The sequence below is a fragment of the Aphelocoma coerulescens genome, chromosome 11 (assembly GCF_041296385.1).
Source record: "Aphelocoma coerulescens isolate FSJ_1873_10779 chromosome 11, UR_Acoe_1.0, whole genome shotgun sequence".
NCBI classification, from domain to species: domain Eukaryota; kingdom Metazoa; phylum Chordata; class Aves; order Passeriformes; family Corvidae; genus Aphelocoma; species Aphelocoma coerulescens.
In genome coordinates, this window is record NC_091025.1 from 8,513,948 (window position 1) to 8,541,035 (window position 27,088).

Genomic DNA, 27,088 nt, shown 5'->3' on the forward strand with positions numbered 1-27,088 from the left:
CTAATGGCCCAGGGGAAAAACAAGTGAAGATCACTGTCTGAACATTGACTACAATGAGTGGGCTCCTCACTGCTTCCCACAGCAGAGCTTCCCTTTTCCCTGCCCACCTGTGTGGTAATCAGAAGCAGCAGTTGAGTTGCTCCATACCTGTTCCACGGGGTCTGCCAAGGTCATCTTGGCCCCAAGTACAGTCCATGGGATCATTCTGCAGGGCTATCCCTCCCTCCTTAGGGATGTGGCAGTGCTTTGAGGCAGTCCAGTGGTGCCCCCACGTGTTACAGAAGAGACCCCAACACCCACGTTATCCCAGTGCATTCCTGTGTGTGGTGCTGGAGCCGTTTGGTAAATTCCAGCACTGGGGTTTTGCTGAGAGATGCTGAACACCCGTACTTGTGTTTGAGGTTGCAGTGTCCATAATGTGCTGACTTGGGCTCTGGGATTCCTGCTTGGGTCACCTACCTAATGGGAAGTGACATTTGTCTTGGTGTTTGCTCTCTGAAGGCGTTGTGTCGGGGAGATGGCGTTACTGGCCTGTCTCTAGGGCTTTGGGATGACTCAACTTGTTTTGCACATCAGCTGCCTAAGCCTGTGTGTTGTACTGTGATGCTGCTGCGGCCGGCCTGTTGGGGCTGGAGCAGCAATCCCATGGAACCGGCCATCGCAGCTCCTCAGCAGCTCTGCCAAAGGCCCAAAACCAGGCAGCAGGGGCTGACTTGGCCAGTACTTCTCTGGAGCATCCCACTTGCTTGAGTCATCTTCTGGGGTACCAAATGATGGCTACACCCTTCAGCCCTTTGCTGAGGTGATTTGTTTCGTGATGCCACCACGCTTGGTTATTGCCGTGGCTCTGCATCGCGGGGCTGATCTGATCCTGTCTGACAGGGTGTGATCAGGATGTGCTGTTTCACCTCAGCTGCTGTACCCAGAGCCATCATCCATCAGCTCAGTTTTCAGGTTAGTGTTATCAGCTGGCTGTCAGGGGGGAGAGGTACCATGTGGGGCCTGCCAGCTTCTCTCTTGGCACACCGTGCTTGGGACAGTTGCCAGCCTTGCTCCAGCAGTCTAAAACAGGATAATTTGGGTGCTGCAGAACCCAGTGAACCAAAGCCTCATAAATTCCATTCTTGAGCACAAATGATCTTTGCAAATACATTTGTTATTCTTTCCTTAGTACGTGGATTTCTGCTTTTTCAACTCTTTACTGTTGCATCACTTGTCAAGTCAGCTGCAGAATCTGACTTTCAAATGCCCCATTTTCAGAGAGCATTAATTATGAGTAATTAATGTTTGTCTTTGACATTACTTTCAAACATGGCATAAAAGATACAGCATTATAGGATACAGGATCTTTGAGCATGGTTTGAAATATCTTTGTTCTGTTTTTTGGCTGGGCTTTTCAAAGGAACCCAAGGGAATTGGGTACAGCAGGTGAGACTCTGGTTTCTTCCAGTGCCTCAGAAAATGACAGTTCTTTGTAGTTTGTTGTTTTGATGCAAAGAGCCCAAATTTTGCAAAGACTTATTTCTTATTTCCTTTTCTCTTAGACGGAGAGAGTGCCACTTGAACTGAACTCCAGACTGGAAGAAATGGTGGAATTCAGTGAAATGGATGCAGAACCTAATGAAGCAGAAGATTTTGAGGCCAGGGGAAGTCGCTTTTCCAAGTCAGCTGACGAAAGGCAGCGTATGTTGGTTCAGCGGAAGGAGGACTTGTTGCAACAAGCTCGAAAGTATGTTCCTTCCTGAAACACCAGCCTGGCCACTCAGGTGGAGTCCCCCAGAATGGGTTTCAAATGGATTAAGACCACTGAGAGCCTGGGTTGATGGGAAAAGCAGTGAGAGGAATGAATACATCTGCCACAGCAGGCTCAGGATGCTGTTTGACACTGCTAACTAAACCCAACTCTGAAATAGTGTCGTGTGTACCAGCACACACACAGCTTCCTGTGCAGTTGATCCAAAGCTCTTTGAAATCAAAGGCTGATTTTTCCAGCTTCAGTGGGCTTTGGTCTGAGCATTTACTGAGAACAGGTTACTTGGGCTGAGTCCTTTAGTAATCTTTAGTTCGGCTCCTGGCACAGGTGTCAGCCCTCACTGCCTGTGCTCTTACAGCTGAAATTCCTGTCAGGCACCACTTTTTCCAAATACAGAGCCCAGAGCAGCACAGATCTGACAGGTGACCCTGTCTAGACCTCACCAGAGGAGCTCAGCACCAGCCAGTCAGCACTGTTGAAGAGAGAGGGACCAACTTGAACTGTTTCTTTTAGCCCAAGCAGTAACAGCTGTTACAGGTAGAATTCAACTTTTTTACTGGTATTCCAGTTATGTTGGTGGACTCTACTAGCACCCAGTTGCTGATTAAGCAGAGAAGGAAAAGCACTTTAGTGATGCAGAAAACACTTCATAGTGTTTTTAACAAGTGTTTTCCCTTCCTTTGTATCACAGGGATACTGCTGAGAGGGCCTACAACAACGCCACGGAGTTCCGGGTCCTTTGGTGTTGTCAGGCTACTGCTGCTCCTGTTCTTTTCCATACTGAAATGCCTTATAAATACCTGGGGCCGTGACACCTTTTATAAGTCTGTAAACAGACTTGCTCCTAGACTAAATTTTTCCTTGATGTTTGAAAAAATGTCTTTTAGGGAGACAGAGTATTTTTGACTTTCTGGTTTACTAGTTTGAAGAGCTGTTGAATTTCAAACTACCGTTTTTTCCCATTAAAGTGTAAAAAATTCACTGGGATTTTTAACTCTGGCAGCAACTTCCTTGTCCTCTGGCCTTACCTTGCACTGTGCAGCCCCTAGTGCCCCTTCTGTCACAGGCTTACCCCCTGTCATCAGGGACTGCCTTCTTGTGGTAGGCAAAGCCAGAGACTGAGGAGTGGAGTAACAGGAACAGAGGGAGTTGTAACTCACCTGCTGTGAATGGCTCCGAGTTGAGAGGACAGGCCTGACCTTCAGAACTGGCTCCTTCCCACAGGCACAAGGATCTTGCACAAAACCTAAGAGCTCCTGCCAACTCTGCAGAGCCTATTGTAGGTGATGTGGGCTTTTTTTAGGAGCACATAGCTCATGTGCACGTTTATTAAGGCATTTTCCTGCTAGTTTGCCTTCCAGCCCTCCCTGACTGCGGGGATGCATTTTTCAGAGCCAGAATGAGGTGGGTTCTGCTCACTCATCTTTTCCTTTTTTCCCCCTCAGGCGTTACTTAAACAAAACCTCCGATGAGGAGCTGAGCACAGAGAAGCCTTTGCCCGAGGGAGCGACGGCCGACGCCGTCACCCTGCGCCGCAGGACCCTCGCTGCCGCCGCTGAACGGAGACTTCAGATGCAGCAAAACTCTTAGCACTTGCTGCCCCTCCTTCCTCCTCCTCGTGAGCAACGTTGAATAAATTAATTAAATACAAAAAACCCTGCGCTTTCTATACCAGCAGGAAAGTGTCTCTTCAGAGTTCAGCTGGCTGTGCTGCCGAGTGAGCTGGCTGCCTCTCTGCTGTATAAAGCATGTGGTCTAATAATGTTTGGACAGCTGACAAATTAACCTTTTTTGTAATATTTTCTATGTGACGTTGATCCTCTCCACAACAAAATGCAATTTCTAAACCACGGGCATGATTTCTGCAGCTGGCATGAGCTATGGGGCTGACTGCACAGCAGAGGCTGGGGGAAGTGTGTTCTGAGGTAGCTGTGGGTGCAGGTCACGGAGCGCACGGGTATGTTCTGCTCGCAATCAGGGGCAGTTACTCCGAGGGAAGGAAGCTTAGAAGCTTGCAGCAAGCCCTGTGTTAGACGAGCAGGCTGCTCAGTCCCTGTTCCTACAGCAGCCAAGGGTGTTATGTAGGGCGGCTTGAAGGGCTGGGGTAGCATTGCTGGGAGGTTCTTACACTGGATGAAGTTGTCTGGCTACACAACACAGGAAAACCTGAATTCATGAATTGTGCAGCAAAGCGCTGATTCACGCCGATTCCAGCATGAAATAGTTCACTGTTGCTGGGCTCTTCTGCACTGGCAGAGGTCTGGCTCTGTTCATCCCCAAGGCTGCACTTTTCCTTTGCCTTTTATGTCCAGAAACAAGCGAGGGACAGAGGGGGATGGAGTGAAGAGGGACCTAAGGTGAGGTTATGTTGTTGCCATGAGCTGGGGGAGTTGAAAGTAAAACCTTCCTGTCCTGGACTCCAGTGCAACACTGATGAGATGGTGCGGAGATTGCTCCAATATCTTGCTTTTTATTTCATTTTTAACCCCACAACCTCACCATGAAAGACTGGAGGAATGGGGGCAGCTGGACCTTTGCTGGCTGCAGCCCAACCTGCTAACCTGGATTTTCTTAAGAACTTTTGAGATCCCCTTGGCGCTGCCGCCGCTAGCTTACATAGTTGAATTTTACATGGCAGTGACTTAATTTTTAAACTTCTGAAGAATGAGTTCTAGTTTCACCGTCCTTTAGAAGGAGCCCAGTATTATCTAGAATTGTTGGTAACTTTTTTTACTGTTGGTTTTTAGGTGAAGGTGAATTTAATGAGAGGAATTGCATCAATGTTTAGGTGAAAATAATTTATTTCAATAAAACTCTTTGGGAAGCCTTACCTTGCAATGCTATTAGTAAACCTCAAAAATTTTTTTTGAGATCTTTGGTTTTGCCTAGAACATAGCTGTTTTGTTTTTATTGTTAAACCCCAACCAAACAAAAATAAAACCTTGATCAGTGTTGGAAATTGTAAATTTCTGTAGTGTGATTTCTCATGTACCTGGTGCGTGTTTGGTCTGTAAATGGGGCATCTGCACTTTGGTCCCTGTCGGTTCCCCCTTTCATCTGATGAGAGGGAGCACAAGCACCTGACACTGGGTTTGGGAACATTCTCCCAAGCCTCTGGTTGCAGGGTAGTAATTGCTACTGGAATTTGGCTGTGTTGTGAACAGGGAAATGACAGAGAAACAGTGTCTCAAGGGACTGAAAATCAGGTGGGTTTTGAGCTGTCTGGCAGTGTGTGGATGGATGAGAGCTATTGTTCGTGTGAGCAATGCAGAGTTTGGGTTGTGATCCAGGCAGCAGAGTCGATGTTCCTCTGGGAGTGCAGAAAACAGCACAGAAATCCTCGAGGGCTCTGGGTATCCATGAGTTCCTCCTCCTTGCTGCATTTCTGGGAGATGTTTTACCTGATGATGCACTTTGTACATGATGAGGCAGAATGATCCCAGCTCCCTCTCGGCAGAGGGGCTGCCTGCAGCCAGGATGGGTTTTGACCTGTCTGTGGGCAATGTCCACCACTTTGGCCTGTTCTCTCCCAGCCCACCCACCTTCAGGGCAGGAGTGCTCTGCCCTGGAGCAGTTTCCTGAACACAGAAGCTGAGGAGTCCCTGGTTCCCCAGGGCTTGGCTGGCAGCACCAGCGGTGCATGAGCCACCTCCTCCTCCTCCTGGTGCTCTGGGAGCTGTGACATCCTGCCCCCCTCAATTTCACTGCTGCAAAAAAGGTGCCTGGGAAGATACCGGCAAAGCAGCTCTCCCCAGCCCTCCCTGTCTGCTGCAGGACCCTGCTGTGGAATCCAGTTCTTCTGCCAGCAGCAGATCCGTGGGGAAGGAGAAGGTGCCACGAGCCTGTCCCTGCCAGAGGTCCTGCAGTTCCTCGGGCTGCAGCAGAGATGAGAGAAGGAGCTTCCCGGTGTCCGTGAGAAGAGGAAGGTTCCTGGAGCTCCACCAGGGAGGGTGGGGGTGTTTCAGAGACTGGGGCTATTCTTTCCGGACTTCTGTTGCGCTCCTGACTTTTCCCGGCAGCTCCCTGAGGAGTGGACCCTGGCCAGCCGCTGGATGGCACCTTTGCCTGCGGCACCGCTGCACGATGACCTACTTGAGCCATGAAAGGCTGGTTTGTGCAGAGGAGCACAGGACCAGCGGTGGCCTCTTGGCTGGCTCTGCCTCCCTGGAAAGGGAGGTCATCTGAGGAGAGGCCTGATCGACTTTCCCAGTGCCAGCATACGCTTCTGGTCGCTGTAAACAGCAGGAACCTTGGAAAGGCCGTGTTGGTCAGGAGCTGCTGCTGCATGCTGGAGTCTCTGCCACCCACCCTTCCCTCCTCGGGGCTGGGCAGGGGACATACCAGGGGTGGCACAGGGGGGTCCTGGAGGCTTGGGTCACCTTCTCTATGGCTCCATCCCCGGGCGGTGCCGCGGGGTTTGGAAGCATTCCCGTGGTACGGGAGGGGATGTCAAATGTGGTGCCCAGCCCCAGCCCCGTGCCCGGCAGTGCCGGCGCTGTGCCCAGGGCCGGGGTCTCTCCAAGTGTCCCACCTGTGGTCATGGTGCCCAGAACTGGCATGCACAGGAGCTGGGAACCTGGGATGAAGGAGAATGCAGGAAAAACCCAAACTGTGGAGAAAACCCCCAATCCCCAAAAAATCCAAACAAACCCAGAATCGCTTGAGCAGCAGGGAGAAAACCTCAACTTTCTTGAAGAACCTTCCTCTATATCTTAAGGGGAAAAACTTTAATATTGTGAGATTTGTGATGTTGCCATAAATGAAGGACTCATCCTGGTGATTAGCTTTGCACTCCCCAAAGAAATAAAAATATTTTCTTGCCTGGGGAGGTCTTTGGGGGGGCCCTTTGCTCACAGTGATGTTCTGAAGCACCAAAGCCCTTCCAAGCACTGCTTTCCCAGAATTTACAATCAGTAGTTACACCAATCCGTAGTTCCCTTCTTCCTCTGCTACCAGCAGCAAATCCCCCCCAAATGCGATTTTTGGTATTTTTTCTTCCTCCCTTTGGAAGGAGGCAGGCAGGCGCGGGGGGAAAGAAGGAGGCGGAGGCGTGGGAGGGGAGAGCCCAGGGTACAGACAAACATTCTCTTTATTGAGCTACACATGAATTTTTCCATTAGTCAGAGAAAGAGATTGGCAGTGTGTAATATATCACAGAAACCTCACTGATTGGTAATAGAAAGGCTTAGAAAGACCTGGCGCTTTTTATATATATATATATATAATATCTTTTTTTAAGTTTCCTCTTTATTTACTCATTTTCTTTTGAACAGGTGTGACTGCTCTTCTTCAGCAAAGGTAACTCGTAAAAGTGAAACTGTGAAGACGTCTGGTTACTAATCAAAATAGAAATGACGAGGGATTGGTCATGAAAACGGTGGCTTCCATGTAAACACTACATTCGATTTTTGTTGTTGTTTTTTTTTATTTTTTTAAATTATTTTTTGTGGTTTTGTGTGTGTTTTTTAAAATTTTTAAATTATTTTCATTCTTGCTTTTTTTTAAGTTTGCTTTTTAAAGTTTTTTTTCTTTTTTTTTTCCTTTTTACTTATTTTGCAGCACAAACATCCCCACATGAGAGAGAAAACACCATTCACTAAAAGGGAGAGAGGACTGGGGCAGGAGAGGGGAAGAGAAAAGCAGCACAAAAAAGCATTCACTGGAAAGAGTTAAAAATAATTAATAAAAACAAAACGAAAACAAAAAAATACTCTAAACAAAAAATAAAATAAAATAAAATATATATATCTGTATAGCCCTCCCTGATGTCCCTGGTCGGCCCTGAAGGGGAGGTGGGGGGGGAACTCTGGTTGGGGGGGCCAAGCTGTGCTTTTGGATACGGACCTGGAGAGTGAGCAGTGACCAGGAGCAGGGAGTTGTTAAACCAGGAGGGAGGGAAAAAATGGGAAAAACCCACCGGCTCTGTCTGGTGAGGGCTTTGGCCCGAACTGGTGTGGGAATTCAAAAAATCTGACCTAACCCCGCTGAAACCCTGGGAAGAGAGCAGGAGGAGGATGCCCCACTGCAGCCTTCCCCCCAAACAGCCAGGGTGGGAAATGGGAGGAGACCTGCTTGTTGATGTCGTTGTTTCCCTTTTTAGCTGTGACATGTGGCCGGGGGCAGTTTTCAATTTTTTCCCTCCTTCTTTAAAAAAAACCCAACCAAAAAAAAACCCCAAAAATCCTTTTTGTTTCTGAAAGCGGCAGTGTGGCCGGGAGCAGGCAGGGGCAGCCCGGCCTTGCCCATGCTGGAAAAAAAAAAAATTAACCAAAATAATAATAATTTTAAAAAGCCAACCCACAATAATGGATTTTAATAATCATAATTAGAAAATAGTAGCCCATGGTCAAATAACTGCCGGGAAGAGAAGCCCCTGCCCAGGGTGACCCCGGGCGCTGCCCTTTCCCCCCTCTCCATGCCTGGTACCGGGGGAGCTGTTGGGATGGTGGGGTCGGGCAGAGCCCCCCTGGCCCCCGGGGTGTCCCCAGGCTGGGACACTGGGGGCCGGAGTGAGGAGCCTGATGGGGAAAGGGGGTTCAAAAAAACAAACTAAAAAGGTGGGTGTGGATTTTTTTTATATATATATATACGTATATATATAATTTTTCCTTATGCCTTTTTATTTACCAACTCGCATGATTATGATGACAATTTTTTTTCTCTCCATCAATCTGTTTTTTTCGTTTCTTTTTTTTTTTTTTTTCCCCCGCGCGTGTGTGTGTCTGTGTGTGTCTGTGTGTGGTTGCGTTGGGGTTGTTGTTGTTTTTTTTTTGTTTGGTGTTTTTTGTTTTTTTTTTTTTTTTTTGTTATTTTTATGTTTCTTTTCTCTCCTGGCGCCGGGATCGCCACCCAAGCAGTCGCTGTGCGCCGGGGGGGGTCAGTACAAGCCGCAGCCCCGCAGGTTGTTGGCAATGATGATGTCGGTGACGGCGTCAAAAACCACCTGGATGTTGTTCGTGTCTGTGGCACACGTCATGTGGCAGTAAATCTCCTTGTTGGGGGAGCGGTTTTTGCTCTCGAATTGTGCTTGGATGTAGGCGGCAGCGTCCTCGTAGGTGTTGGGACCTGCGGGCACAGGCGGGGGGGCAGAGCGGGGCTGTCAGGGCTGAGGGCCACCACCCCCCGCCACACCCGGCCCCGTGCTGCTTGCGAAGTGCTTTAATTATAACAGAAACAGGCAAACCTATTTATTTTAACCGCCCCCTTCAGGGTCCATTTAACCCTTTTCCCTCCCATCTCCCTCCTTTCCACCCCCACTACCCTTTTGCTCCCCCTCTGCCCCATTTCTCCCTAAAACACATCACACCTGGGCCCAGTCGAGGGCTCCTCCTTCCCCAGGTGTTGCTGCTTTGCCCGCTCCGCACTCTCCCCTTTTTCCCTGCAGGAAGGGCAGGGTTCCCCAGCTGCGCCCGGCCGGGCTGTGCCTGAGGGATGTCCCCGCGGCAGCACCGGTGAGTCCCCGCGGCGCGCCCCGACAGCGCCCATCGCCGGGGGGGGAAGAAGGCCGGGGGGCCTGGTGGCCCCCCGGCCAGGCAGGCAGGGGGAGGGATGGCCGAGAGAGTTGGTGGCCACCTCAGCATCACCCACGGACGCTGGCTGTACCCCCTTGGTGGGGCTGAGCTCCTCTGTGCCCCACCTGGGGTGGGTGGGGGTCTTGCCCTGGGCACTGGAGTGGGCGAGGGGTGGTGGTGTTCTAGGAGCCGTCTGGGGACACACGTGCTGCCTGCGGGCTCGGTGACAGGGAGGTTTGCTTTGGGAAGGTGGGCTGGAGAGGCGCCAGATGCTCAAGCCGAAAAATGTGCGTTACTGCATTAAGCTGCTTAGGGCAGAGAGAGAGGCTGTGCTGGCCCCTCGTGGGAAGCCACAAAGCTGAGTTATGCCCCTGAAATCGCCTTTGCAAGAGCTGCTATTATCTGGAGATTTATTTTCCTTTTCCAGCTTGCTGGTTCCCCTTGTTCCTGATGCAGTGGGTGGCCGAAGGAGAGGGAAAGTGGGCAGGTGCCACCGGGCTGTGCCTCTCCACAGGGTAGCCTGGATGTGCCATACAGCTGCACATGGGATAGCCTGGTTTGCTCTACCGGGTGGTTGTGAGAAAAGTGCTGGTGCCTTCATGGTGGAGAAGCCTAAATGCCTCTGGTGGAAATAGTGGTGCACTTATGCTGTAGGGGAATGGGTGCCATCTTGCTGGGGGACTCCCTTGTCCCCAGAGTTTGGCATCCAGCATAGGTGGAATAGTTCAGAGGTATCTCAGTATCTGTAGGGGATGCTGGAGTCTGAATTTATATGGGCTTTTTCCTTTCCCTTAGAGAAATCCAGAGTATCTATCCTTGCCCATCTTCTTCGTTATTTATCCTTTTCTCTAGGCCATGTTGATTTCACTACAAAATGTACGATTCTCTTGTGGTTCCACAGATTCCTGCTGTAAAGGGGCTCTTTTCTCCTCCAGCCACACCCAGCGTGAAGGCACTCCTGGGAGGATGCAGCCTGGAGGACCACGTGTCTTGGCTCCTCTTGCAGGAGCTTCTCAGGGACCACCAGCAAACAGGATGGCTCCAGTGGTGGCCACTCAGCTCCTGCCAAGGCTTCTTTCCACAGCTCCCTGTGCCCAGGCTCATTTCAGCTCATCTCCATTTGTTGGGACCCCCTCTCTGTCCCACCAGCTGCTTGTGCACCTTTGCCTCAAGAACTGCCCCACCCAGGACACAGCCCCAGCCCATGAGTGGGGTGCTGGAGCTGCATCACAGCTCGTGAAGGTGGGCAGTGCTTTTGCCCCCTTCTAAAGGCACCCTGTCCCCTCTGTCCCCCCAGCCCCGGTGGCGCAGGGTGGGCCTGTGGCTGTGCCGTGTCGGCCCTGGCACCTACCTGTGTACTCTGGGAAGCAGATGGTCAGAGGTGACTTCTTGATCTTCTCAGCAAATAGGTCTTTCTTGTTGAGGAAGAGAATGATGGAGGTATCGATGAAGAATTTGTTGTTACAGATGGAGTCGAAGAGCATGAGAGATTCGTGCATGCGGTTCTGCAAAGGGGAGCACAGAGGGAGGAGAGGGGAGAGAGGAAGGCAAAGACAGAGTTAGAGGAGAGGAGAATATTTCTGTGAATTGAAAGTTAGAAAGCAAAACAAAATCTCTATAGTAAGACAGTGGTAAATGTGAGTTGGTTACAAAAGTGGGGGAAATGGGGTATTGCCCTCCTCTTGGGCTGGAGGCCAGGGCAGGTGGGGGGCTGCAGCTGATTCTCCCCCACATCCCTGTGGGGCCAGTCTGGCAGGGCAGACACTTGCAACCTCAAGGAAGAACAGGAAGAAGTTAATTTGCTCCTCTCCTGCCTCACCAAAGGAGTAGGGAAGGGTCTCAGTCTCTCTTCAGGGACTGGGTGCCCCTGAAGAATCCTTTGGAGAGCCCACATAAAGGGTGGACAGACAGCATCAGCCAGCAGCTTGGCCACACTGGGCATAGGGACTGGGATGGAGGGGGCTTTGGCCATCCCAGGGTGGTCCTATGGACCTGCCTGGAAGGGTACTTGGCACTGAGTGGTGCCACTGTAGCAAGACCAATGCCAAGGAATTGCCCAGAGGTAGGAGCAGGTCCTGTCCCTGGAAAAATCTTCAGCACAGCTTTAAATACCAGTGGTGATGGGGTTGCTCCTAAGAACTCCCATGGAGGTAACCAGTACAGGTGCCTCTGCCAGCTCTTGTGAGTGTTCTGGGCTTGCAGACTGCTCCAGGGAGATTTTAAGTTTGGAAAGGCTTTGGTAGGAGCATAAGGGTAAATTTCTAAAAGCTGTAGTTTTGTTGGGGTTTTTTTCCTTTTTTTTTTTTTTTTTTTTTTCCCATTTACATGTGGCCAAAACCCATAAAAAGCCATTTTCCCCCTATGCTACTTAAGTTTTTTAAGAAGTGGAGAGCAGACAGCAGAACAGGAGGAGGTGAGGTGAGGTTGTCCTGTGCCCCATTGGCTGCCACAGGGCCCCACAGAGCAGGGTGTTCCCATGCAGGTGCATGCACTGTGTGAAGATGCCACAGGACAGGACAGATCTGGCTCTCCAGGAGCTCCCAGACATCTTCTCCATCATTAACTTGCTCTTAGAATCACCAGAAAGTCACTCCCTGCTAGTTCACTGACAGCTTTGGGGGGTGTTTCAGGAAGTCCATGAGTCCCTTTCATTGTTTGTACCCACCTTGTTTCTACTTGAACTTGCAAAGCTTTTGGTGCAAACCCAGGGCTTGGTGAAGTCTGAAGTTGCTGCCCCTCTCTGTAAGCCCCTCTGGGGGCTGAGCCCCCCAGTTCTGGTTCGACTGCCTGAAGCTCATGTGGGGACACAGCTGTTCACAAAAGCCTTGTGGAAATCTCACAGAAAGCTGTGCTCTGGGGGCTCAGCAGCCAGTGGGGAATGCTCCTGCGGCAAACATCCCCCCACAACATCCTCCCACAGCCCCCTTTTCTGGAGGCGCAGCAAAGGGGGCTCTGGACTCGCCAAAGATTCACAAGAACACGTGTTTGCTAATGAAATGATGACCCAATTACACATTTTGGAGTTTTCCATGAATGTTTTATTAGTGAGTCATTTTATTAGCTCCACTTCAACGGTAGCTTTTGCATGCAAAATTTAGCAGCTGTCTGATTTCATCTTGAAAGGCTTTGCGATTGCACTGTCGGTTCCTTGACAAAGAGTAGCTGGGGATGCCAAGCAGGCGCTTTCCAAAGCCTTGGGACTTCAATTTGATCCTTATCTTGAAATTAAAAAAAGGCCTTATTCACAGGGAAACCAGAAACTGCCACAAAAGGATGTGGTTCTTCTTGACTTGTTGTTGCAAAATTTGCTGGGTCTTGAGATTTTCATGGGGAGTATCAGGATGGGCTTTTCCTTGTTCATCTCAGGTGTTGCCCTATAATATGTATTATATTTAAATAAAGAAGTGATTCTATTGGTGGAAGAGCAGCTGAAATAAAGCTTCTGCCCAGGGAAACAGGAATCCCCATTCAGGCCAAATAACCCCGATGACTTCTGGGTCCTGGACAGCTGTGCAGAAGATCCGAGCAGGATGGTGTCCTGGAGGAAGTTTAAAAAATCCCTGATAGCAATACACAAAGCAAAATCCTTTCCCTCTCAGCCATGTGCTGTTTTCAAGGCTGGCCTGTATTTCTGTTGGATTCATAGGATGGGCCATGTGGGAATTTTGTGTTTGAGGATGAGTCCAGCTGAAGCCACATCACTGGAAGTTGGTGAAGTCAGTAGGAGCAATGGTTCATTTTCCTTTGCTGAGGTTTATAGAAAATTTTCTCTTGGTTTCTTCAAGTTCCTTACTTCTATTTTTATGCCCCAAATAATGGAAGATCTTTAGTTTAAACATAAAAGAACAGAGACCGGCTCAAGCATTATTTTAAAGGGAGGGAGGGATGCTCCATGTTCTGTGCTAAAGCAAGGAGTAGAACACACCATTTACTGAACTGAACCAGCAATGGGTCTTATGACTCCGTGCTCACACAAAGAGACAGTGGAAAAGCAAAGCTTGTGACTTGTAAAGGATTTGTAACCAAAGTGATGGAGGAAGCAATGGGGCAGCAAGGATGCTCTGCCCTGCTGCTGCCTCTGGTGAGCAAAGAAAAAAAAATTCCTGCCAAATACTTACATAAAATGAAATATCTTTTGGTTATATCCTTTTCCAATTCCTTTTTTCCAGGTGGATGAGGCTATGGCAGACAGCTGCTGCTGTGTCTTGTGCAAGTGTTTGTGGAGGAGCCATAGGGTTAAATAACAAGTTTGAGAAGCTGGATGCGCTTAAGGGAGACACAATAAAACCACTCTCACACTAGAAAAGAGCTGGCACTTTATTAACATTTTGTAACTAATAAATACATTACCAACAGCCAATAAATTATTACAATAACTAATGCTCTATTAAACCAATGGACAGTCACTCTTCGTACAAAATTACAGTTAATACAGTTTGGGCCATCAAACATGCAGGAGAAATGATTCAGCGGGAAACCAGCAAAAGGAAAATGGTGACGGCCTCCGGTGATCCTCTGGGAAATGTGGTGGGGAGCCCAGAGACAGGGTGATGGTCACTCTTCCCTTGTCAAGATGAAGTGGGAAAAAGGAGGTGGGGGAATAGGGCTGAGGAGCACAATTAGGGACCTAGGCTATTTAACAGGGCAATAGCTGGTGTTTTAAACAACCCTATTTGCTTGCCCAGCACCACCAGGTTCATCCAGCACTGGAAACGCTGGTGAGACTCAGGCACTGCTGAAAATGGTGTTTTACCTGCCATGATCTCTTCTCCCCACCTGGAGCAGGGGCTTTAGCTCTGGAGCTGCTTGCCCCCACTACAGTCAGGACTGGGTCTTGACATTAATTTCCAAGACACTGGGTAGAAGAAGGCCTGGGGCAGTGAGCATCCAGCTGGCTCCCAGCTCCTCTACCCCTTCTCCTGGTCTCTCCTCCCTGTGCTTACTCTGCACTCAGTGTCCATGAACAGAGCTGCCCTTTTGGGGAGATGGGGCTATTTCTTCAATCCAGCTCCCTTTCTGTCTGCCTGCAGGGTGCCAGCTGGAGGCTTTGGTCCTCCTCTCACTAAGGCATTGGTGTTTAAGGGTCACATTTGCTTGTGTTTGCACAAAAAAAGATCTCATGGTCTGCTGGTTGGGGCATGAGTGGTCCTGTGCAAAGTCCCTTCCCACAGCCACATTCTCAGTATAACTATATAGGTCATGTACCTATATCTGTCAGCATCAATTACCTTGTGTCAGTGCTGGAGCTCAGAAATGACACAGTACCCTCAAGTCTCAGGGAGCCTTGGGGTGTGTTTGCCTGCTCTTTCCTGCAGGGAGGTAGAGGCAAGACCGTGGTCTGCAATTTTGTGCCACTTGGACCATGTCTCTGCTTTCTCATGTGTGCACTGGGGCTGCGAGTGATGTGTCTGGGTGCTCAGGGTGATGCTCAGTAGCACCATCTCTACTGACCTTGACGTGTCCAGTGTCAGATCACTAATGAGTGTTTTAGTCTCCTTGGAAATGGTTGTGGAGTTTTTGGTGGTAAGCCTGAAGACAACCCTGGCCCACGGAAACACCCAAGCACACTAGCACTAAGCTTCTCTAATTGACCTGACAGATGGTCAGCCTTCTTCCCAGGAACTCAGCATCTCTCCCTGGCTCCAGGAGACTTAGTGACCACAAAAAGCTTGGGATATGTCAGACAAACTAACAGTGCAGGGTTGGTCTCTTTCCTAGCATTGACTGCAAAATCCCCCAGGGGCGATGTCTGCCTTGTTGAGCTGCACGGTGAGGCTGGGCACACGGGGACCTTCTGGCAAAAGGACATCTTCTATGTCACACCCTGACCTCTTGGAGATTGCACTCCTGGACTGAGAACAAGGTCTGTTCCCTTGCAGGCAAGCACTGGGCTCATGCCATGATAGATTAAACATGCCAGATACATTTTAATATACATTAAAGACTGCCCTCATTAATACTTTTAGTGTCCCGTGAAACAAAGTCACATCAATAGAGGAGGCATGGCAGGCTCCTCCTGAGGATGCTCTCCCCTCCACAGAGGGCCAGGCTGGCTGGCCATCCAGGAAAGCTGGCTGAAGGCAAGAAGCTAATTCCGGTACAAAACTCCTGAGAGAGATGTAGTTGGAAGTGTTTCTGGGCAGGCAGTGGGAATGTGACCATCCAGACCCGGCAGGAGGGCGGGGGCAGCAGGGACACTCTGCGCTCGCAGACGGCAGGGCCAGATGGCCACGCTGAGCATTCCTGCTGTCCTGCCGCTCCGCTGGGCTCCTCCGGCCCCCTGTGACAACCAGAGTGTGTGCGAGTTCTGTAGGCAAGATTAAAAAGTGCCCGTGGCAGTCTGGGGCTGTATTTTAGTGTGTGCTTTCCCAGTGCGTGGTTATTGCTCGTTCTCCCAACCAGCCCAGCTACTGCATCCTCCTAAGGAGCTCTGCAGCTCAGCCCTGCAGCTCTGCAAGACTTCCCTTGTATGGGTTTCTCTATTTCGTTGAAATTATTGTTTAAATAAAGAAGCTGTTTGCATTTTTGTGGTCTCATGGCTCCATACCCAACCCTCTCATTCACTACAGAGCAAGCCAAGGGGGAGCTTCCTTCTTTCTTTTTGCTGCTGTCTGAAGCTCATCATGAGTTGCTAATGCTATTTTCAATGCTGACACCCCTCGGATGCGAGACCTGAGTCATTAAAAACCTTCTGCATCCCAAAAAGAGCTTTTTTTTTTTGCAAATTCCCACATTAGCTTTGAAGGGCAGCAGGGTTTATACATAGCTGTTTCAACTTTGTGCTTTTAAAATCTATCCTCCATGCCCTGGTATGATTTCTGATGCAGTTGTGCCAGTTGCAACATCCCTGCTGTGTGGTGACTGCTAATGAAACACAGCTCTAGGTCTCCAAGGGTCTGGATTCAGAGCATGGCAATTGCAAAGCACAAGGGGCTGTTAAGAAAAGGCTTTTGAAAGCAGGCGATGTATTTCAAGGTACTTTTTAGGCAACTGCTGCAAGAATTGCTGGTGTTTAGAAAAAGCATGGGGCAAAAGATTGCCTGCGGAAGGCACATCTGTCAGGAAAGGCTTTGGAGGATGCAGAAGCCAGCAGTGAGTAATGATCTGGCAGGCGTTCTGGAGACAAAATCTATATGCGGCCATCAAGCGGGAGAAATAGTAGTGTTTAACACTGGAAGTATTTCATCTTCCAAAGGCTCTTTCCAGCATTTGTCAGTGAATCCTCATGGCACTCGTGTGAGGGAGGGAATGTCAGCAACAGCAGCTGAGATGAAGCTTTAGACACACAATATGCCAAAGAAAATGAAAGAAGAGGCTCTGTGTGGCAACATTTCCTCTGCTTTTTCTCCCTTTTTTCCCCATGGGGCACCAGCTGCTGGTTATCACCAACATGCTAGGAACCTGCTGGAGCTGCAAGAGGGGGTTAGGACCTCCCAGCTGGCAAAGCTGGGAATGGGTTACCTGAATCCAGGCTGGAGAGCGGTAAAAGTGCACTGAGCCAGCACTGGTCACTTGACTGCATATGGCAGAGTTTGGGATTGAGTTAATTTGAATTGTCTTTACCAAAATATTTCTGCGTGCTTTACGCTGGAGCTCACAAAGCCTTGGTGTGGTGCTGCCTTCCCTGGGAACAGATTCTGTTACTTATTTGCTTGGATAAAACATCATTCACATTCAAGGGGTGGGAACAGAAAATCTCCGAAACTCCAGTGCTTCTGATCAAACTCTTCTTACAGAGCTTAGTAAAAGGCCTGCATCCCTGCCAGCACCAGCCATCAGCACTCTGGGTCCGGTGGTTACACGCTTTACATACCAAACATAACCAGCTTGTGGTTTTTCTGCCCTGGATTTGACACAACACCCGTGGATGATGGGTGTTACTGCTGGGGCTCAGACAAGATGTGTGGGTGGGCTGTGGAATGAGGAGCAGAGAGGAGCTCCTGGTTTTGCTGGCCAGCTCTTCGCCAGAGCTGATGTCATGGGAGGCATTTTAAGACTGAGATGGTGAAGAGAAAGATGGGTACTGGCTTGTGCCAGAGCAGGGGAGGCAGGAGTTGTGTTATTGCTGTTAGTGCCCAGCAGAGCAGCAGCAGGTCCTTGCTGTACAATAGCAAATGCTTCCTTTAATGCTGTTTAGGGGTTACTGACAGTTACCAGCCATGCTGGGCTGTGAGCTGGCTGGATGGGTGACATACACCTTGTTTTCCTCTGCAGGCCTTCCTGGCTTTCCCTGGGGTGCTCCTGCTCATATCCCTGGCTGGGGATTTGTCACAGATGTCCCACAAACAATGTCCTGGCAGAGCACAGCCTCTGATAGGGACTCTCCTCTGGCTCACAGGTGCCCTTCTCTTCCCATCTTCCCTGCTCTCAATCTGGCTCATCTCCCTTCTGCAACTTCTGTCCCAAACCATTCGCTAAACCTCTCTGACTGCTCTCTCCCTCCTGTGCCACCATACGTGTTCCTGTCACTGCCTCCTGCACACTGATGCTCACCTGGCACCTCCCCTTGGGCTGTGCTGCTCTGGGCTGCTCTCACACCATCTCTCCTAAATGGGCAGTGAGAGAAGAGATATTGTCCCTCACCAACACAGCCCTGGAGAGACCTCCTGAGACCTGAAAGCCACTCCTAGATCAGGCTCCCAAGAGAGGACAGTTGAACTTGTGGCCAGCCTGGAAAGATTTGTGTTTTCCAAGATAATGGACTTCTAAGAGAGGCAGAAAAGAGGCAGGGATCACCATTGCCTGCCTGCCTCCAGGTGAGGTGGGCCCTGAGTGGGACCTCAGAGGTGGTTGTCTCACCCAGAGAACAAACCAGCTGTTGGGGTGGACTTTGTAGAGTACCTCCATGTCCACAGAAGTGACACCCCACCTCTCACGTTCCCTTCTGCCTTTGACCCAGCAGCATCCAGAGCTCTTGGTGATGGCAAGCGAGTGTACCTCACATGTACCTCAGCCCACCTGTATTTGTCCTTATCTCTGAGCCCCCACTTTTGCTGTGCTGGGTGCTACCCCCACCCTTCCCACTCCTCTCCCCTGCCCTTGCTTCCTCCTTTCCTTGCACTTTTCCTTCCTACTCCATCACTTGACTCAGGTCAGCTCCCTGAGCTCTCCTTTGCCATTGTTAACCATCCATCTTGCTACAGATACTGGTAAAGAGATGCCCTGACTGGAGACACCAACCCTGGAGCTGTCTCTCTGGGATGCTCAGGCAGGAGCTGACACAGGAAAGCCACCGGCTTCTGCTCAGCCAAGGAGGCTCAGAGCACAAGGCTGAGCTTTCCAAGGGGTTTGGATGCCCAAGGGGCAATGAAGGGCTTTGAGGCTCTTGCACACTTTGCTGCCACCCAAGCATGGGGAGGTTTCCCAAAGCACCTCTCCCCAGCTCAGGCACTTGAAGGTCAGATTCTGCCTACAAGAAGCCAGGGCTAAGTATTTTTCATTCACCCCAGCGTTTCAGGGCTGAAGCTTGAAAGTGATGCTGCATGTTTGCAGGAGCATCACCTCTGCTGAAATCACTAAGGCTGGGAGGTGCTGTGGGAAATGTCCCCAGGCTGGATTCCTTGTCAGGATGCCACTGAGTGTGAGGTCCCCATCAGGACACCATTCCCGTGGCATCTTCACTGCCTACGCTCCAGGGGTCCCAGCCCAGCGGCCCCATGGCCTCCATGGAAGTGCCTCAGAAATGGGTTACAGCAATCACTAGATAAATTTTATCATTAATTCTGAAAAACTTGAGGTGAAACTGCTAACAGTAATGAATGCTTTTAGACAAGGCTTAGTAGGCTTTGTTACTGTGTCCCTGTTACTCAGACACCAGCAGAACTTGATATGGCTGTCTTACTTGTTCAAATAGCTGTCTGGAAAAAAGGAGAATGTACAAATCCAAGCTATGGTGGCTGCATTCAACACCAAACCCTCCAGCTTTGGGGTCAGAACTGGAGCTGTAAGGTACCCTCAAAATGATCAGGTTGTATCTAGCACTTCCCAAAGGAACAGTGTTTAAAAAAAGGCAGATAACCACGAGAATGAACAATATCCCTTAATTTTCAAGGCAAAAAAAAAGTTTTGGTTCCAAACTACACTGTTCCTGACCAGTATGTTAAGGCTTTGATTTTTTTTCCTCTCTTTAAAACTGAAGTATTTTTGTCTTTTGGCAGTTGAAATGCACTTTGTGGGAAATGCGTTAGCTCCCTGCGCAACACTGTGAATTGGAACGGAGGAGTAGAACGGGGCAGCAAGGGAATGAACCAAAAATGAACCGAAGTAAAATAAAATGGGTCTGGGGAAATCAGAACTTGCTGCAGAGTTGTCTGGGACAGGAGGAGGGATTTATGTATTTCTTCCTTGTTATCTTCTGAGGAGGAAAAAACAAGGAAAGGGAGGACCTGTCCGCGGGACTGGAGGATACTCCGGGCGGGTGCCGGGAGCGGAGGGAGGAGGGTGCTTTAGTAGAGTCCACATCCCCGCAGGTTGTTGGCGATGATGACATCCGTGACAGCGTCGAAGACGAACTGGATGTTGTTGGTGTCGGTGGCGCAGGTGATGTGAGTGTAGATCTCCTTGTTGGCTGACTTGTTCTTGCTCTCATACTGAGTCTGGATGTAGGCCACCGCCTCTGTGAAAGCGTTGGGACCTGCAAGAGAGCCGAGAGGAAAGGAAAAAGAGCGGGTTAAAGCAACCCCATGACTTGAAATCCACAGGGTGCCTGCAAACACCCTGTTGTGGGGATGTGGGGAGCTCGTGCGGGCGCCCCATCTCCGTCTCAGGGATGGGCACTGTTACCAGCCAGGATTGCTGCCAAGCAGGAGATGCTCCCTGACTGTCAGCTCAGCTGTATTTTTATTCTGAGTTGCTGTTTATAGTCTATAGAGATGAAATGGATGAGGGAGCTGAGTGTTAAACAGGCTATGATGGAAGAAATTCCACATCATGGTGACAAAAAAGAGAAGAAAACTGCCAGGAATGCAGTAAATGCTTGACCTAGGGAAAAGGCTTATATTTTTTCCATTTTTAGATTTTTTTTATTAAAGCTTCAGTTTTTGATAGAAAAGAAGAGTTAACAAGAATTGAGGGCAGTATTGGTAGCTGTGCCCTTCTTTCCCTAAATCATTAAGAGAAAGAGACATGAAAAGATCCAACCTCTCTTACAGGGCAAAGTGGACTTTTCTCAAAAAAAACCCCAACCAAACCCAAAAAAAGGCTGATAAAGAATGTCCTTTTTTTTTAGGAATTAGGATTGCAGTACTCTTTGCTAGAGCCATGGCTAAAATCACACTGTGAGGAGTTTCTTCTTTTGATATATAGAGATATCTGTGCCAAACCTCATTAACCCTCAAATTTTGTGTTAAAAAAAGTTTAGAATGAGTCATGAAAATGAGTAGATCCTTTCTCCTCTGGCCAGCTCTGACCCTGCTCACACACATGGCTCCACTTGGGCACCTGCTTAAGGCTGATGGCACTCTGGCTGGCCTGGAGTGAAGCTCCCAGCACTGCCAGGCACTGCCTGACCCCCAAAAGGCTCCACAACAGTAACACTGCTACTGCTTTTGGGTCCCTTTCCTTCCATGATGCTTTACTGATGGGAAATGCTGTTATTTGCTAGAGAGAGGCTTACTGGAGATGTGCTGTGGTGGAAGGCAGCTGCTCGGGGAAATCCCATGTGCACACACATGCACTGCTAGTTGAAGACACAAGTTCATGAAGACCATGGGACTTGAAAACATGCCTGAAGTAAGAGAAGCAAAGTTTGTTCTGGGAGCAGATTCTTGCATGAAGAGCTGTGTAAAGAATCTGTGAACAGTTCCACATGCCAAGCACAACCAGGAGGGTATTTTATGAACAGGAAGTTGGTTGTTCAGAGACATGAGGATTTAGATGCTCGATTCTCTTTAGGAGAGCAGGGAATCACTAATGCCAGCTTGGTTTAAAAAAAGCCGTGGATTCTGCTGCTGCTTTACTAAGTATTGTGGATTAGTTAAAAGCATGAGTGAATTAAGGGGATGGAAACAGTGCTCCAGCAAACAGCAGGCAAATTTGTGGATGCAGTCTTCTAATAATTCCCTGTCAGCAGAACTAATGGACATCAGAAATTTCATTTCATTAAAAGCATTTTGTGGAACCTACTTGTGATGTTGAAAGTCTGCTTGTTCAGTTTATAGGCTTTTATCAAATAATTATTTTTAACTCCAGGGCAACATTCTAATAATGTTGCTTTTTCATGAGGCCACGAGGGCTTCATCCTGTGGGCTGTGGCCAGCAAAGCAGGGGCAAGCAGGCTGAAGTGTGTGCTTGGGTCTAAAGCCTGGGCTGAATGTTAGCACAGCTAACTTGTAAGAGCATTGCTGAATACCTGGGGGTGAGATACTCCTTACCTCAGATCCCTGTTGGATCATTTAAACGACTTTCAGCAGTCAGACTTCCTGCCCTCTCTGATGGCACAAGAGAGACAGGAGATCTGTTGAGGGTCTCTGGTATTGTGAGAACTCCCAGCTTCCAGAAAAGCATCTTGAAGGAATTTAGAGCACCTTTAAGGTCCCTTGAAACTTGGGGAAGATTGGTTTGGTTCACTTGTGGCTGAAGTGCTCCAGACAGACGCTTTGTTTTCCTCTGTTTAATCAGCCAAGAGCTTAGCTACATATGTACGAGGGTCTGCCTCCCCCACTGAACTCTCTTGGGCTGGGATAGCTTGGGAAGGAATATCTAAAATCACATTCCTTCTTGTTCTAGTCTCTCTGACATCAGGGCTTCTGTAAGAATGGTATTTCAGAGTGAGGTTTCTGGGAGACAACAGTGAAGATCCACAAAACCGGGTGCACAAAATGTGATCAGGAAGGAGTGAGAGGTGAAGGTTTGCTTCACTGAGAAAAGGGAAGAGGACATGACAGAAGCCATCCAGCATACAGAAGCACTGCTGTAAAGAAGATGGTGATGAGCTTCCCTACAAGCCATCCAAAAGCAGCAATCTAATTTGCAACCAGGAAAATTTGGGGTAGGCATTATTGTGAGCTTTCAGCTGTAAAGACTGAAATTTCCATGATTAGATCTTTTCAGACAAATGTGTCGGGACTATGTTGGTTCTGTCTGGACCAAGCAGATGAGTAGATGGCTGAAATGTGCTGGTAGTAACAAACACCAAAATCTTCCCCAGAGAGGAAGCCTGCAGATGTTCTGAATTCAGCTGGAGTCATTCAGCTCCATGGCCACAGACCATTCAGCCCAAAGCAGCAATGAGGAATCACTTTTGTCTATTCACAGTGAAAAATCAAGTGCTCAAAGATAAGAAGCTCTGGTTAATAATTTGTTGGCCTCCCCAGAAATGTGACACTCTTGGTGCTCCTGGTTCACAACTGTGTTTCCTGACAAAGAGATTGGCTTCTCTGTCTGTTGGCTTGATTCATCTGGATGTCTCCGGTGAGTTTAAATAATTCATGACGATAAAAGTTTATTTTTGTGCCATCTCGGAATGGTAATGAGGGTGTGTGGAAGCCGGCGAGATGCAGAGGGAAGCAGCGGGGTGCAGCTGCAGCCTTTGCATGGGTGATGTATTCCCATCATTAGCGGGTCAGATGCCAGGCAGGCAGCACAAGCGGGGGCTTCTTGCACACTGCCCATCCCAGAGCTCCTGCTCTCACCTCCACAGATCACCAAGGCCTCCTTCTCCCCAGCCAAGCTCAGGGCATAGCTCACTGTGGCTCTCCTCTGCCTGCACTGTGGGTTAGGAGGTGTGGGTAGACCAGAAAATGAAACACCTTGTTTTCTCCCGGCATTTAACTGGAAGTGTTTCCACGTACAGACACTTGATGTCGGCAAATCTGAGAGCAAAACTGGGGACTCCTCAACTAATGTGATGAAAATTTATTGCTTGAGCTGAAGCAGCCAAGCTGTGAGACCTGCTGTCTGCACACTGGAGGGCTGATCATGGAATCATAGGATGGTTTGGGTTGGAAGCGATCTTTAAAGGTCATCTAAAACGCCCTTGGAGTGATCAGGGACATCTTCGAGCAGGTCAGGTTGCTAAGAGCCCTATCTAGCACGGACATTAATGTTTCCAGGATCATGATGATTCTACAGCCCCACAGTGAGGAAAGTGGCCAGGATCTGCAGAAGGATTCTTGTTGTGGCCATAAGGGAACATGGTCGGGTATGAAAGAACAAAGCTGTACTCCAGCCGAGGACAGCCTAACAAACCCATGTGTTGGTCTCTTGGAGACCAGTCACCCATCTACAATGCTTATGCTCACTGCACCTTTCTGAGAGACCTGCAAGAAGGTTCATGATCCTATGTGACACAGGGAACCATGGGTTTGGGGAGTGCACAGCAGCCCCACACCTGCAGGTGCTGGTTTGGCATCAAACCCATCAGTGAGGTAGAAATCGGACACCCTGCTCAGTGGTGGTGGCCAAAGGGCCAGCAAAGAACTTGGGTCAAGTCATCCTCCTGCTTTAAGTGGACCATGGTGGGGGTGATCCTGTGACACTTACTGAAATAAAACCTGTAGTAAAGCCAGTGCGAGCTCTATCTCTGCATCTTTAGCCTCGTTGCCTGCGATACACTACAGCATCAGCCTGGCTGGGGAGTGCTCTGTGGTCCCTTTGCTAAGCACTCCTGTACAGCCACATTTCTCATTACCTGTGTACTCAGGAAAGCAGATACTCAGTGGAGATTTCTTAATTTTCTCCTCAAATATGTCCTTCTTGTTTAGAAACAGGATGATAGATGTATCTGTGAACCATTTGTTGTTGCAGATGCTGTCAAAAAGCTTCAGAGATTCGTGCATGCGGTTCTGCAATAGAAAGGAAAGATCACATCAGGCCAAAGCTAGTAACCCAGGGATGTTCAACATGTAGGGAAATCTAAAACAACTAAATTAAGGAGGAAAGCAACAAAAAATAAAATCTACAATATACATAATAAATTTATGTATACATACAGCTGAACATATACATACACAGATGCAATCCCTGTAACATCTGACATACAATTAGTAACTTAAGGGCATTTAACAATACAGAGCTGTTTTGATTTTGCATAACATTAATTTACAGGATCCCAGCTCATAGAAATCATCATGCACCATGCATGGATGGAGAATTATTTTTGCCCTTTGATCAGATTTATGTGTCGGTGTAGCTCATGCAGATTTTCTAAAATGTTTTCAATAATTTTTCTAAAATGCTTTTTCCACTTTCTCAAATGTGTGCGGCACACAACTGGTTGGATACATTAACCAAGGACTGGTAGATCCTTGAATTAATCTAGAGTTGGAAGCAGACATCAAGGTGACATAATTTTGGAAATGACCTTGCCGTGACCTTTGCCTGGTTTTGTTATTTTGTTTAGTGTTGTCTGTTGGGCTTTTAATTTTTTAATTTTTTTTTTTTTTTAGTTCTCTTGGAAGATGGCTCAACAGAAAGTGTCTTGCAGAGAGGAAAAAAAGTGAAAAGGGAAGAAGAAATAGTATAAAAAGGAAAACATAACAAAGAACATCTAAGAACAACCAGACTAGAAGTCAGGCAGCTACCACTCGTGTTAGCTCATGCCTCTAGAAGAAGATTAGCCACTCGCCAGCAGAAGAGCCATACATCCAAATGCACGCACAGCGAGAAGTCAGCTTTTTGGTTATAGGTCATGCAAAAAAAGACACAGAAAAGGAGGGAGATAAGAGGAATGAAAAAACCAGACCAGTTAGAGAGTTGCAAAGTCCGCCACATGGGTTTATGGTGGTGGAAAGAGCTCACGGCAAAGTCAACCAAGTGTCATGTTCCCCGCTGCTTTCAACTCTCAATTCGGTTTTTCTTTTTTTTTTCTCGGTTCAAGAGAAGCTTCATACCTGCCAAATTTGGTTGGTCTCTCAAATGCTCATTTTTTGGCCTTTGTTTGGCTAGATAAGGTCAGACGGCCGAGGAAAAGCTGTGGTGGTGCCGAGGCTGGCGACGTTTGGCGCCGAGGCCGACGCCGGAGTGCGCACGCCGGTCGCGTGGCCATCTCTCAGCCGGGAGCCGGGTAGTGCAGAGAGCAGGCGCGGTGAGGACGAAGCACACCCAAGAGTCAGGGGGTTATCAAAGGCAAAGCATGGTACAGACCAGACCGGCTCCTCGGCTTTTCCCAGCGGGATCTCCTTGGGATAGCACTCCCCAAACCCGCCAGCGCACGGAAGAAACCGGTTACAGCTATCACCACAGAGATACTGAAGAGAACAGGGCTGCACGGGCTTGTTACTGGAGGGTTTTTTGGGGTGGGTGCAGCATGTCCTGTTGCCCCCAGCCCTGGATTTGGGAATGTGGAGTGGTACGTGAGTCAGCCAGGGGCCTTCACCTGCTCCCACTCCATTTCACACCTGTGCTGGCAGCACAGTTTAGCCCAGCACTTCATTGATTAACACGTTGCTTTTCATTGATACACTTTAGCATCTACTGAATGTTTTATACAGACAGAAGAGGCTCCGTGGATGAAAGAAACATCTGATCCAGCCCAGAGTGAAACAGGACACGTGTGATTTGCTGTGCTCTGTCTTGAATGACCGCGCATTTCCCCGCTGTTTGTATCGACACACAGGGACAATGCAATCACATACAAACGTAAAATGCATTTGCTCATCGGGTCTCAGTTGCAACACGTTGCTTATCTGGATCATCCTGTGTCTGTGGGCGGTTTTTTGCTAACCCATTTGGTACTGGCTGGTGTGGGAGCCCCTGGAGCAATGCTCCTACTTGTGGTACCAAAATTGTAACCACACAGAAACCTGGTGTACAAAGGTTTTTTACAGGAGATCCTTGGGTACCCAAAGCCTTTGGGAGGAGAGAATGAAGTGGAGGGTGGTCAGGGGAACATAAAGCAAATACAATTAACCATTTTTTAAAGCAGGGTCCCTCACAGAACATTTTAAATGACATTTTTATCATCCTTGCTGATTTAAAATAAAAGCATGGAGAAACACGTGAATGCTGCTTGCAGGCTAAACCCACAGCTCATCTGCAGCAGACAACAGCCATCTAGGCAGCCTCGTGCCACAGCTGCCACACTGCACAGTCCTGGAGGAGAGCAGAGGGGTGAAACTGCTCTTCATGGCATGGGGAACACCATAGGCGACATTGGGTTTGTCTAAGAAACAGAAACTGAGTACTTCTCAGCTGGGCTTCATGCTTAGGTGAAGCCAACTTTTCTTCAGTTCTAAGACTGTGTAAGGATCCTACAGAAGTCCTCCTACTTCTCTTACACAGTTTGATCAATTTGCATTAATGCATGTTAGGAGATGAGACTGTTTTCCCAAGAAATAATGACTCGTAGTGTTCAGTTGTAACCAGAATATAGGATTACAGAATCATATACACACAGCACAAACCTCTAAAACATCCCTCTAAAACATGAGGGTTACATGAAATGTCCTCTATTCCTTTCAGATTCCAGAAACAAGTTTCAAAGCTTCCTAATGCTGTCTGACCTGGCTTTCTGATCTCTACCGGTTGATTTTTCCTCCAGCTTTGCCAGTTAGACAAGTAAACATAATGAACTACTCTGCCCACTCATCCTTATTTACGTGGGAAATGTTTCGGTCTTAAAATCCACCTTTTCCTTCCCCACCACCAAAGAGAAGATGACATTATTCAAAAGCCAGAAATTGCTTTCTGTGTCTGGCAAAGGTGCAGAGCAATATTCTGGTGAGCAGGCATGGATGCTTCTGTTGTCATACTGGGATGCCATATGGGAAATGCTGTTGCCTCCCAGGAGGGCTTCTGGGAGCCCATGCACAGACACAAGCCGTCCTGGTGCTGGCTAGCATCAGGAATCCTCACTATCTCCCTTTTCTTTCCATTCCCAACTGTT

At 48.6% G+C, this 27,088-nt stretch overlaps 2 protein-coding genes and 1 long non-coding RNA gene across 6 annotated transcripts in view; 2 read left to right on the forward strand and 1 right to left on the reverse strand.

Moving 5' to 3' along the window:
• AMFR (autocrine motility factor receptor) overlaps nt 1–4,719 on the forward strand; it is a 28,522-nt gene extending 23,803 nt beyond the window's left edge. The window contains exons 13-15 of one of the 3 annotated variants that reach the window (XR_011154574.1): nt 1,545–1,729; nt 2,445–3,032; nt 3,199–3,285. Coding sequence is in view for 2 of the 3 variants with exons in the window: in XM_069027300.1 (XP_068883401.1) it covers nt 1,545–1,729; nt 3,199–3,343 (330 nt within the window). In the remaining variant the exon portion in view is untranslated. Of the gene's footprint in view, nt 1–1,544; nt 1,767–2,444; nt 3,033–3,198 lie in introns of all 3 variants that reach the window. The other 2 variants (XM_069027301.1, XM_069027300.1) reach the window with 2 other exon arrangements.
• Nucleotides 4,720–8,557: 3,838 nt separating this feature from the next.
• The window catches only part of GNAO1 (G protein subunit alpha o1), a 143,573-nt gene continuing 125,042 nt past the window's right edge, over nt 8,558–27,088 (reverse strand). Inside the window, exons 7-8 of one of the 2 annotated variants that reach the window (XM_069026465.1) lie at nt 10,616–10,769; nt 8,558–8,818 (exon numbers count right to left, since the gene is read on the reverse strand). In XM_069026465.1, the coding sequence (XP_068882566.1) occupies nt 8,631–8,818; nt 10,616–10,769 (342 nt within the window). In that variant the 3' untranslated portion in view covers nt 8,558–8,630. Of the gene's footprint in view, nt 8,819–10,615; nt 10,770–13,563; nt 19,898–23,893; nt 24,048–27,088 lie in introns of those variants that run through there. The other variant, XM_069026464.1, reaches the window with a different exon arrangement.
• LOC138116778 (uncharacterized) lies at nt 9,113–13,591 on the forward strand. The gene is made up of 3 exons (XR_011154353.1): nt 9,113–9,204; nt 10,166–10,506; nt 13,434–13,591. It is a non-coding gene; the product is annotated as an uncharacterized lncRNA (long non-coding RNA).